Source organism: Ornithorhynchus anatinus, chromosome 14, assembly GCF_004115215.2.
Source record: "Ornithorhynchus anatinus isolate Pmale09 chromosome 14, mOrnAna1.pri.v4, whole genome shotgun sequence".
Lineage (NCBI taxonomy): Eukaryota > Metazoa > Chordata > Mammalia > Monotremata > Ornithorhynchidae > Ornithorhynchus > Ornithorhynchus anatinus.
The window spans coordinates 29,425,591-29,438,755 of NC_041741.1; the positions used below are offsets into that span (position 1 = coordinate 29,425,591).

At 36.9% G+C, this 13,165-nt stretch overlaps 1 protein-coding gene across 7 annotated transcripts in view; it reads left to right on the forward strand.

Annotated features, from left to right (window-relative positions):
* LRRIQ1 (leucine rich repeats and IQ motif containing 1) overlaps positions 1 to 13,165 on the forward strand; it is a 165,697-nt gene that overhangs the window by 73,485 nt on the left and 79,047 nt on the right. For all 7 annotated transcript variants that reach the window (XR_003764483.2, XM_029079406.2, XM_029079407.2 and 4 more), the window contains 3 exons: positions 9,430 to 9,551; positions 10,073 to 10,168; positions 10,450 to 10,535. Coding sequence is in view for 6 of the 7 variants with exons in the window: in XM_029079406.2 (XP_028935239.1) it covers positions 9,430 to 9,551; positions 10,073 to 10,168; positions 10,450 to 10,535 (304 nt within the window). In the remaining variant the exon portion in view is untranslated. The remainder of the gene's footprint in view (positions 1 to 9,429; positions 9,552 to 10,072; positions 10,169 to 10,449; positions 10,536 to 13,165) is intronic.

The window sequence follows — 13,165 nt, forward strand, 5'->3', positions numbered from 1 at the left end:
AGTATTTGTTGAGCACTTACTGTGTGCAGAGGTCTTGGGAAGGTAAAACCAACAGGATTTCCAATCAGTTAATAAGTCAATCAAGAGTATTTGTTGAGCACTTACTGTGTGCAGAGGATTGTAATAAGCATGAAGGACAGTGCATTGGAGTTGATAGACATGTATCCTGCTCCCAAGGAGTTTATATGTGTAGTAGCTGCATGACCTAGTGGAAGGGGTAAAGGGCTGAAAATTAGAAGATCTGGTTTCTAATCCCAGGTCTGTCACCTGCCCACTATGTGACCTTGGGCAAGTCATTTATCTTCTCTGTGCCTCAGTTTCCTCATCTCTAAAATGGGAATTCAATATCTGTCCTCCCTCCTACTTAGGAATATGCTTACTAAATACGATAATAATAACAATAATACTGATGGTATATAATCATTATGTAGAAATGTCTTAGAGTCAGGAGAAAATGCAAGATGGCAAAGAAGTGAGGTCAGCACTAGCAAGTCAGATTTGTTAGATGACACCATGAAAGCAGATGAGCTCCTCAAAGAAGTAAATGTAGATTGAGGAGAGAAAGAAATCTAGCCCTGGATCTGAGGGACAGCTCAATCACAAAGTGGGAGGCAGAGGAGGAGCGGGAAAATGAAATTGAACAGGATCAGCCAAAAAAGATTTAGAGAACCAAGAGAGGAAAAAAATCCAGGGTTAGATAGTGGTTTCGGGAGAAGAGAGTGGTACACAATGTCAAAGGCAGCTAAAAGGTCATGGAGTAGCAAGACCCATAGAAGGTAAGCTCCTTGAGGGTAGGTATTGTGTCTGCCAGCTCTTTTTCATTCTGCCTTCCTAAGGGTTTAGTGCAGTACTCTCTACCTAGTAAGTGCTCAAGGGATGCCACTGGTTGATCGACGGAGTCTAATCCAGATCTGGCAACAAGAGAGAAATTGGACCTGTTTCATGAATTTGAACAGGATTGGGAGGAGGGATTTAGGGAGATAGTTGGATAGTGCAGTAGGATCCAGAGAAGTGTTTTAAGATAAGGGAGTGGTGGAGGCAGCAGAATGTGAGCAGTTGAAGAAGACAGAGAGGGAAGAAAGGCGGAAGGTGTTAGAACTCTTTCTTCCATAGCTTTTTTATATTTTCATTTCTTATGTACAAGTACAAAACCCAGAAGTAATAACATACAGTGATTCATATCTCCTACTTATATTTTTGTTTACCCCTAAAAGTATGATTCATAACATGTATTTATCTAATTATCAATTGAATGGGTAATATACTTCATGAACTGGGAGAAAGATTAAATAAATGCTGTTATGGGGCCAAGAAATAACATTGTCTACTATTTGTGCCAAATCTATTTGGCATGCTTGCCTGTTTGGCTGGCAAAAGTTGTTTATCTTTCTTTAAAAATTCAAGATTCTTAAAAATTTGGTAATCAATAACTTGATTCATCTCATCTTTTTTGACTTGTTCTCTGACTTACCTTTATCCTTTACTCTATTTGTTACAATAGTTGAACAGACCAAATAAGTTACACATGGCAGTGTACCACAGCCAAAAGGAGACTTCAGAATGTTATTAGTTCCGTAGAGAAGAATCATGGCCTAATGGAAAGAGCATGGGCCTGGGAGCCAGAGAACCTGGGTTCTTTTCCCAGCTCCACCACTTGCCTCCTCTGTGACTTTGGACAGGTCACTTAACATCTTTGTACCACAGTTCCCTCATTTCTAAAACGGGATTAAAATTACTGTCCCTCCCACTTAAACTGTGTGCCCTTGTGGGTTTAGGGACTATGTCAGTCCCGACCTGATGATCTTTTATCTGTCCCATTGTTTAGTACAGTGCTTAGAATAGAGTGAGCATTTAACAAATTTACATTATTATTATCATTATTTTATTATTGTAACCTAGTGAAAGGATCCCAGGCCTGAAAGTTTGGAGACCTGGATTCTCATCCTCACTACTTGCCAACTTTGTCCCCTTAGGCAGTCACTTAATTTCTTGATTCCTTAACTGCATCATTCATAAAATGGGTATGAAATATCTGTTCTCCCCAAATGGTTCCAAGGCTGTGTTCAATTTAGTTTTTTTCTATCCTAGAGCTCACTGTAGCCTAGGTAAACCATTACACAAGATGACTTCTGATGATAGACAAGGATAAATGGAGTTGTAGTTACTAACTTTTCTAAAGGACTGAAGTTACAAAGATGGTATTGTGCACACAACAGGATAGTGATGGATTTTCTAATAAAGCTGGTAAACAAAAAAACAACAAAAACAAGGTAATACAGCTATTTATTGTTATCCCACTTGGGAAATGCATAATGTCATTTACCAGAAATTTGTAAATAGATTTTATTACAGAGTGACTTTGGGCAAATCACTTAACTACTTTGTGTTTTAGTTTCCTTCTTGGAAAAATGAGGATTCAATACCTGTTCTCCCTTCTATTTAGAATGTGATCCCCACTGGGGACAGGATTTGTATCTGACCTGCTTATCTTGTAATTACGCCAGAGCTTATTACAGTGTTTGGTACCTGGTAAGCATTTAACAAAAAAAAATATTATTATTGTTATTATTATGCTTAAGCAATTCTGCGAAATGGAACTATTTTACAGAAAACATTCTAAAAACAAAAATTCCAGGAACTTAAACAGATACAAAATAAATTTACGATTTCTTCCTTTTGAAGATCTTATCACTGAGAAGCAATGTGGCTTAATGGCTAGAGCATGGGCCTGGGAATCAGAGGACCTGGCTTCTGGACCCAGCTTGACTACTTGTCTGCTGTGTGACCTTGGGCAAGTCACTCAACTTCCGTATGCCTCAGTTACCTCATCCATAAAATAGGAATTAAGACTGTGAGCTTGTCGAGGGCAGGGATTCTCTCTCTTTATTGATGCATTGTACTTTTCCAAACACTTAGTACAGTGCTCTGCACACAGTAAGCACTAAGTAGATTTGATTGAATTAATAAATTAATGTGGCATATGGTCTGTGTACAATCTGATTAGCTTGCATCTACCGCAGGTCTTAGTATGGTGGCTGGCATATAGTAGGCTCTTCACAAGTACTATTAAAAAGATGTATCAGATGCAGTTTTCTCCAGGGAGTTGAGTCGCAGGACATTTTCATGTGCAAGCCAGTTCTCAAATGTGCTAAATGATTTCTGAGATTTTGAAGCTCATGTAGATCAGGGCCTGTATCCAACCTGATTATGTTGATTGTGCCCCAGGGCACTTAGTGCTTAATAAATACTACAGTCACCCTCATTATCATTATTATTATTACCCTGATATAGGTATTTATGTTGTACCGACCATATCTGTGGTACACTTCCAAGTGCTCTGTAGAGTGAGTTACTTGGCTACCCAGCAAATTTTCCTTTTTCTGTAACCCCTTTAAAGAAGGGATTATCTGTTGTTTCAATTTTTTTTTCACCTCTGTCAACTTTATCTTCTACTTGATTTCCTGTTAAACTAAATGTGTCATATTCCCTTATCCACACCCCAAGATCATTTTTATCACCCCATTTCCCCAGTCTAAATTCTGTCTCTGCCTGTTTAGGCCCTACCTGACTATGCATCCCTTGCCAGTGTCAATTACAGAGTCTCTGCACCCATCCCTTTTTACTCTTCTTCCCTTTGGTTGCAGCCACTGAGCATCTCAACCGAGTCCCCCTCCCTTCTCTTCCTCTGCCACTGCTGTGTCTTCTTCCCCATCCCGACCCAACCAGAGTCCTGATTTTGCAATCCAGGGGCTGAGAAACACCAGGCACATAAAGGGTCAGCGCATTAATAATAGCAGCGAGGCACATCACGTTGGAGCTGTAGTGGAAAGAGCACAGGCTCCTCCCTTCCCCTCCCCTCAGCACTGTGCTCATTTGTATATATTTTCATTGCCCTATTTATTTTTTAATGAGGTGTACATCCCCCTGATTCTATTTTGATAATGTTGTCTTGTTTCTGTTTTGTCCTGTTTTGCTCTGCCGTCTGTCTCCCTCCGATTAGACTGTGAGCCCATCATTGGGCAGGGATTGTCTCTATCTGCCGAATTGTACATTCCAAGTGCTTAGTACAGTGCTCTGCATATAGTAAGCGCTCAATAAATACTATTGAATGAATGAGTCAGAGGTCATGGGTTCTAATTACAGCTCTGCCACTTGTCAGCTGTGTGACTGTGGGCAAGTCACTTAACTTCTCTGTGCCTCAGTTACCTCATCTGTAAAATGGGGATTAAGACTGTGAGCCTCATGTGGGACAACCTGATTACCCTGTATACCCCAGCGCTTAGAACAGTGCCCTGCACATAGTAAGCACTTAACAAATACCAACATTATTATTATAAAAGTAAATCAAAATTACCACAAATAAATTTAAAGTAGAGGGGTGTATGGGGTGACCAGAAAGATAGGGGAGTGAGCTTGAAGTGCAAGGGAGAAAAGTCCAAAATCCCTCAAATTCACAGAGGGTATAGGTAAGGGGATAAGGAATGAGCCTCTGCAGACTCTGTATTCCCCCAAACTCAATCTAAATTTAAAAAATATCCCTGTCTTTCTAGGCACCGCTTAATGTTAAAAATGATGTTACTTTTTAGTTAGTGCCATCATATGGTATAGAGTCATCTTCCACTTGAGGTATTTTTGTAAGGGTCCGACATTCTATATTGGTCTAATGGAATTACTTTTTCTGAGAGGGATGGATTACAAGTCTGTTGATCACATTTTATTCTGGTGAAGCAGCATAAATATCCAAAATCTTCTCAACAATTGTTTGTTCATTTTTACCACGTAAACAAATCCAATCCTAAAGTCAAAAGAGAAGAAACTAAAACTTAATATAGGTAATATTTGAAATATTCAATCAAACCATTTTTCAATCATTTTTTAAGCATTTAGAGGATATATTATACATTTCTAGGGGAAAAATAATGGAAGAAAACTTTTTTTTAAAATTTAAAGAGATGCATTTATGACTTTTGGCCCAAGCTGACTTTTTTTATCCAATTGTTTTTGGTAGTGCTGAATGTGCTTCACATTAGCTAATTGGACTTTAATTATAAATCTGGGGCTTTAGTTGTGTTTCATCATTTATGCTTATGATCCTCCTAAATAATTTTTACCATTTTGTCTTCTACTAAAATCCCTTTGCTATTTCCAAATGTATCATAAGATGTATTAAAAGTTAAAGAAATGTGAAATGCCATTGAAATCCATAGCCTTGATAGCATGTAAAACTAAATTGAAAAAAAGTGCAACAAACTTTGACTGTTAATTTAAAAGTTGGTAAATAACCCTTTTGCTGAGAGTTGCATTCAGATCTTCAAGTAGTCAACCCTGTAGCTGCAATGAAAGGAAAGAAAGAGTACAAAACTGGGGTCACAGGGTGGGGGGAGGAGCCAAGGACTCTGAGTTTGTCAGAAGGAGGTGGGCCCTAAGCAGAGGTAGATGGGATTTATGTTGGGGGGAAATGGAGACATTGGACAGATACAGGGATATGATGCACTTAGGTTATTAAGAGGCAATCAGATAAATAATGAAGTTGGCAGATGTGAATGAACAACTGCCAAAACAGATTAGTCCCTTCTTAAAAATGGAGGCTGCAGTCCAACTGCCCAATGCACAAATGAATGAATTTGGGCATTGTTCATGAATTTGTGCATTGCAACCAAAGCACAAATGCATGAAGCCATGTTGCGTGGTGGCTCTAAGGCTTTGTTTACTAATCCACCATCAGAGCACTGTCCCCTACTCACCGTTGTGCACTCAATTCCCACCTCTCCGAGTGGTAGAGGGCCCATTAAATTGGAATGCGATTTTAGTTCCTGCCACTCGGTCCAGAATACGCCGTAGGTCCGAGGCTTGACTCTCACGCCGTCAGACGTGGCAAAGTCCCAAGCCCTGCTTCTCTGCAGGAGCAGAGGGCAGGTGAAGCCGGAACACCTAGAGAAATTGGAGACAGTTGGATAAACCTGCCATATATGGAAGCTGGGCTGCTAAAGGTTCATTGACCTGAAGTGAGAGTCCCCACTAGTGGAAAGAACCCAGATGTGGGACTCAGAGGACCTCGGCTCTATGTGAGGCCGTTGTTGGGCAGGGATTGTCTCTATCTGTTGCTGAATCGTACGTTCCAAGCGCTTAGTACAGTGCTCTGCACTTAGTAAGCGCTCAATAAATACAACTGAATGAATGATTGAGTGGATAATTCCGTTTCTGCCATTTGCCTTCTCGGTGACCTTGCCAAGTCACTGAACTTTTTTGTGCTTCAGGTTCTCCATTTGTTAAATTAGGATTAAATACCTGTTCTCCCTCCCATAACAATTGGGAGCCCTCCGTGGGACAGGGACCATGTCCGACCTGGTTACCTGTTATCTATTCCTGTGCATAGTGTAGGGCTTGGCACACAGGAAGCTGTTAATGAATAGCATATTATTTATATGTAGCATATATTATTATTATTTAATAATAATAATAATGATTTTGGTATTTGTTAAGCACTTACTATGTGCAAAGCACCGTTCTAAGCGCTGGGTAGATACAAGGTAATGAGGTTGTCCCACATGGGGCTCACAGTCTTAATCCCCATTTTCCAGATGAGATAACTGAAGCACAGAGAAGTTAAGTGACTTGCTCCAAGTCACACAGCTGTTAAGTGGCAGAGGTGGGATTAGAACCCACATCCTCTGACTCCCAAACCCATGCTCTTTCCACTGAGCCATGCTGCTTCTTAATTATTCTCAATATTAGCATTATTTTTCTATAGTCTAGTGGAAGGAGCACGGGCCTGGGAATCTGGACACCGGGATTCTTGTCCTGACTCCACTACTTGCCGTATTTGTCACTTCATGTCTTAGTGTCTCAGTTTCATCATCTCTAAAATGGGTTTGAAATATCAGTTCCCTCTTCCCCTTAGACTGTGAACCCCATCTTAGTCCCGGTCTGGGTCCAATTTACCTTTTATCTATCCCAGAGCTCACTGTAGTCTGGGTAAAATATTACACAAGGTGAATTTTGAAAAAAGTGAATAAATGACGTTGCATGGGCAGCTGTTCCAAATGAATGAAATTCTAAAGGTGATTCACACATCACAAGATAGTAATAGAACTTCTAACGGAGATAGTAAGCAAAAGAACAAGTTAATTCAGCCACAAATTGCTATCCTACTTGGGAATTACATGCCATCATTTGTGAGAAAACTACCAAAAAATGTTACATGTGTAAGTTTAATTAATTTGGATAAAATGGAACTATTTTTCAGAAAGCAGTTTGAAATAAAAAATATTCCAAACACTAGAATAGTTAGGAACCTGATTATCTCGATTCTACCCCAGTACTTGATATAATGCTTGGCACATAGGAAGAACTTTACAATGACCGCATTTATTATTATTAGTGTCTTGAGGGTTTTTTTTGTGACTTTTCAAGGTTTAGATAAATCAACCAGTAGCCTCCATTGAACGTTTTACTAAGTGCTTGGGACAGTACAATGGAAACAATGAACATGAACACTCCACTCAAGGAATTTACAGTCTAGGACATTGTTTCTAAGTTTATATTCCTTCTCATGATTAGTGTGGTGTGCAATTACATTTTTTCCATATATCCCAAGTGCTTAGTACAGAGATCTGTGCTCTGTAGATGTTTTAAAAAATGATTTTGTTGTTGACTTTACAGATTTTAATTTGGGATCATATTTTACCCCAAATTTCAAAGCATTTTTAAAAGTCTCTGTCCTGAACCCACATATTCCAACCAGAGCTAAATCACATTACTCACAAGTTAACTAAATTTTTGTTCAAAATCGTCATGGCAGGCAGCATATGTCATAGTGCTGAGGGGTGTTGCTTTAACCAGGCTAATTGTTTTCCCAAAGTTCAAATCCACCTGTGTACCTGGAATGATGCTCTAGCTTAATTCAACTGAGATATTAATGTATGTAAAATAGAATTTTGAGTTGGAATATTTCAGATGGAGATATGTTTTATCTCAGAGAAATAGTTACAAGACTATTGGAGATATGTATAATAAAGTCATAAAATTTTCAACTCTTTGCACTTCTAATTTATCATTTTACTAGGCAACTTGAGGTCAGAGTCTTGTCATGATTTTTTTTTTTTTGGTAAAAATAGTGGCATTAGATATTTCATTGTAACACCTATCCAATGATTATGAGGATCGAGATATCCTTGCAAGTGAAAATTCTGATATATGACATGAAAACCTCAGCAATGTACGCAGGACAAAATCAGCTTAAGGAGAGTTGGTAAAGGTTATCTAAATTAAATTGATTTTATCAGGGCATTTTTTGACTTTCCTCATTCACACAGACTGCCCTAGAAAAAGAATGGCTAAAGTCAGAGTCCACTCGCCTCCCTTCAAAAACACTGCTTATCCCAGGCCAGCTGCACTGGCCAAAGGTAACATGTCATGGAAATGATTTTTTTTTTGGTAAAAATAGTGGCATTAGATATTTCATTGTAACACCTATCCAATGATTATGAGGATCGAGATATCCTTGCAAGTGAAAATTCTGATATATGACATGAAAACTTCAGCAATGTACGCAGGACAAAATCAGCTTAAGGAGAGTTGGTAAAAGTTATCTAAATTAAATTGATTTTATCAGTGCATTTTTTGACTTTCCTCATTCACACAGACTGCCCTAGAAAAAGAATGGCTAAAGTCAGAGTCCACCCGCCTCCCTTCAAAAACACTGCTTATCCCAGGCCAGCTGCACTGGCCAAAGGTAACATGTCATGGAAATTTCTTAGTGGTCGTTCTTTGTTCATTCCTCAGAGTTATGCTACACTTGGGTGATTAATACTTCAATTTATTGACTTGAAAAACACGATTACTTTTAGAAGCCTCTAACTTCCTCTTCATCCCCAGATGTAATTTTTCATGTAATTTTTCTTTCATTTGCTTCAAATTTTTTCTTTATTTTGGATTTCTTTCAACACTTTACTTCACAGTAGCAAAAAAAAAAAAATGATGATATGCCTCAGCTGCATGTTTGGCCATGGATTAAAAATTGTTGACATAATAGTTTAAAAATACTAAACCCTGCATTAGATGACAACAGCTGAGGATTTTCAGTTAAAGGTCGATGAACTGTAATGTCTGTTATTTATTTGATAAACTTTGAAGTTTAATCTTTCTGGCTTTTTTTAGTTTATGGTAATTATTCATTTTACTAAATGCAAACAATTCCAAATTATATTTTCCTCCCCATTACAACAAAGGGAATTTAGAAATGTATTTCATAAATCTTCTTTTCATGATCACTTTGTTTTTACAGTAATGTAAAAAGTACCCCCTCCTCAAATTAAGAGCTCCTTCAAAATGCTTGGGTGATTGTCATACATCAGTCAATAGAATTTTGAAATGCACACCAACTCTCAGTATTGTATCATTTATTTTAACCTTTTTCTTTCTGATAAGCATCCTGAATATTTGAGATCTGATGACAATTCACCTAAGCTAACCAGGCAGCTGCCTCAAGCATGGCAGTGTAGTAAGAGAGAAAATTCATTTTCACAAGATTACGCTCAGCTTAGTAGCAAGTAAGTACAATCAATAGTTTTAGACATTATTGCAAACAATCTTGCTTCACCAGCAAAAATTAGGAGTAGAAGTAATTTCAAGTGTTGTTTTTTTCTTTTAGATTTGTGTGAGTGGGCATGATTACAATATCAAAGCAGAATGTTAGATGGGTTTTATTTAATTAAATTGCATAAGGTGGGTGGATGAAATAGTCTAAAGCAAGTTTTTAATCAAAGTATGTTTCATAAGTGGTCATTCAACTTGAGATAATTTCGTGAAGTTAAGGATTTAAAGAAAAATCCTTCAGTGTTCCAGTCCTTTGTGGAAAGGGATTGAAACGTGCTTCAAGTAATTGAAATGTAAACATTTTGAATTGATGGCAGAATTTAATTACCTCACAAGATAAAGTCTTCTTCTGTAATTTAAAATAGATTTTATTTCTGAGTTTTGGAAGTCATTAACAGTTTGCCATTTTAAAAAGCCTGCAAACTTTATAGCCCTACTCGAACTAACTCAGATAACAGCAGTTCTCTCTTGCCAGATCGGAAAGTGGAAGTTTGTCCTGTCAATCCGATTTGAAGAGTAGCAGGAAAATTCCATCAAAATCTGAAAAAGAAGAACAAATTTCAGAAGAATGGTATGTTAATATACTTTATGCTTGCTTTTCAAATGACTTGAAACCTATAGTTGAAAAAATTGATCTCTTTTAGATTTAGAATCTGTGGAATTTCCTCGGATGTCAATTAAACTAGAATTTCTTACCTATTCTGCCCTGTCCTTCATAAAAATCTGAATATTTTTGAAGTACCGTTTTGGATATTATAAAAAATTCCTACTCATCTTATGTGAATAAAAATTCTACATGTTTGCATAAGTATCACTTATAAACACATTTAATGAAACATCACCTTCCTACAGGGGTTTTAAAAATGTTTCTACTGCCCAATTAATGCTAAAAAGGGCCAAGAAAATGAAGTCCTGTAAAACAAGAAATCAAAATCTAGGTGAGTAACTCATCCTAATATATATTCAAGAAGTATATGTATTTAGTATAGACTTAATACTATCCCTTCTCAGCATATCCACAAGTGTCTGCTAGAGTGTTACTGAGCTGTAAAATTCAGATAAATAAAACCACAAGTGTTCAAATACGCTCATGCCCATCCTTGATGTCTCAAGGAAGCTTCGTTATTACATTATTTGTTGCATTTCTGCAAGTGCAGCTCCTGAGAAAGAAATGTGGAATATTTATAAGTAGTTGAATATTTGCATTTTCATGCTTCTGCTTGACTAGAAGTTGTATTTACATTGTAACTACCTTTTGACACTGCCCCTTCTGACTTTTGGGGAGTAGAATTTTCTTCCAGTTATATTCATTTCACTTTGTAGGTGTCTTCTCCCAAGAAATGATTACATCAGAGGCTCAATTTTTTTTCATTTCTTGGTTATAGAAAATGCTATTTACATGTATCCACCAATTTCATAGATGCCAGCTGTAGAAATTTTACAAGTTGACACCTGTTGTGCAGTTATTTATGGTATTTAAGCTTCAGTGCCCAGTTTTAAAGAATTTGGAAACTGTCCAAGTTATTTTCTCCTTAGCTACTGCTCAAATCATGCCTTCCCACTTCACACACATCTTATCATGTCAGTTGACTTATTAAATGTATTCAGATAGTATACAGATGTCTGTGAACAAAAAAAACAAGATTCATACAGCTGATTGAAACTTTTTATTTTGTTTAGCTAGTTAGGTTTAAAGAAGACTTTCAAATTCAAATTGTTTCACATTTAGATATTGATGTTCTTGGCTTTTTACTGTACCCTAATCAAACACATCTCAAGGTCAAAACACAAAATAGGCTAAATATGTTTATCGGGGGTTTAAGTTAGAATTATATTACAGAAAACACAGAATTCTAGGAAATTCAGTAGTCAGAAAAGACCTGTGTTAAGGATACACTTTTTGACAGATTAAAGTGAAAAATACTTCTGTTAGAGATTTAGAAAATAACCATGATTCTTAGAATTATGTTAAAAAAGATCTAAATGATTTATTTTTACAATTTGTATTTCTCTTGTAACAAAACATTCAGAGGAGTTAGTTTTTTTAGTGGGTTTTTTTTTTTTGCATATCCAGTGGGTTTTACATTTCTTGCTTGAACTTGATAACTAAAGCATACACTGTGTGAAACTTAGCAAGGATAGCTGAACATATATATCATTTAATTGGCCTGTTTAATATCTGCAATCTGTATTAATTTCTATGTTCTTGTAAACTAAAGAACTGCTATTTTCCTTTGCCACTGATGATATGTATTGAGTACTTGAGTACTTACTTGGGCAAAGCACTGTATTGAGCACTGGGAAGACTATCCAGAAAAGGATGAGGAGTATAAAAGTCCCTGGCCTTGCCAGGGCATGCTGTTGATTTCAAAACTCATGAAGTCAGTAGTTGCTCCACCCTTGAATTGATTTGCCATGTTAAAAAGTGTCTCATTCTTCTATCTATGGCAGTTAGTCTTGTTCTCAGCTCTATGGTACAAGTATAGACCATGGTTATTCGGGTAGGTAATTCGTTGAGATCACCAAAACCATCTTCGTCTGATCAAACAATACTTCAGTTTCATGCCTAGATCTCTTTTAACCCCAGTATTTCACTGAAATGAGCCTGGTATGTCAGGAGCTTGTGTTACCTGGGGAGAGCAGAAGTTGGGAGTAAATTTTGCCCTTGAGTTTCCATTGTCCAGAAGCTCATATTGGCCCTGTATTTTGCTTAATATTGGGCTGATCTAAGGAATTACTTCCACCCAATGCACTGCAGAGCCATTTTGGATACCACTCAATAAGATAATACTAATTTATATGCTTTAAAGAAAACTTGTAACTCTGATTTATAAACTTTGTAAACAAGTACTATGTCAAGTACAAGTACTATTCTGTGAGTTCATTAAAGACATATAAATCAGATCAGTCAGGAGTTCTAGATATGCTTATACATAGTAAATGTTTAACGAATACCACAACCCATGTATGGAATAAAATTGAAGGGATTATAAACCAAAAATGAAGCTCATGACAGTTGTCACAAGGGGGCATAGCAGGGTAGCAAATAGAATACCCCCAGCTATCCAGTTTATAACTTTAAGCCAAATACCTCACTTTTAATTTTATTATGTATATTTTAGTTTCAATTATTGGATCTTCAATGACAATTTTTCTATCACAATAAGAATATTAAACTCAATTTAGTTGTATCTTTCTCATTTGATACAAATGGATTGTTTCTGCTTTGGATTAAAATTCTGAGGAATCAGAAATATCACATTCATTTAATCATTCATTCAGTCATATTTATTGAGCACTTACTATGTGCAAAGCAGTGTACTAAGTGCTTGGGAGGGTAATGATGGTATCTGTTAAGTGCTTACTTTATAACAATAAACCGATACATAAATCAGCTCCACTGGAACTGTGAAGAAAATACACATAAAAGTTATATAAAGTCAGCATCTCCATCTTATACCAGCTGAACAGATAATGTAAAGCAATGAGCATTCTCTTATAATAATGATGGTATTTGTTAGTGCTTACTATGTGCAAAGAACTGTTCTAAGCACTGGGGGAGATACAA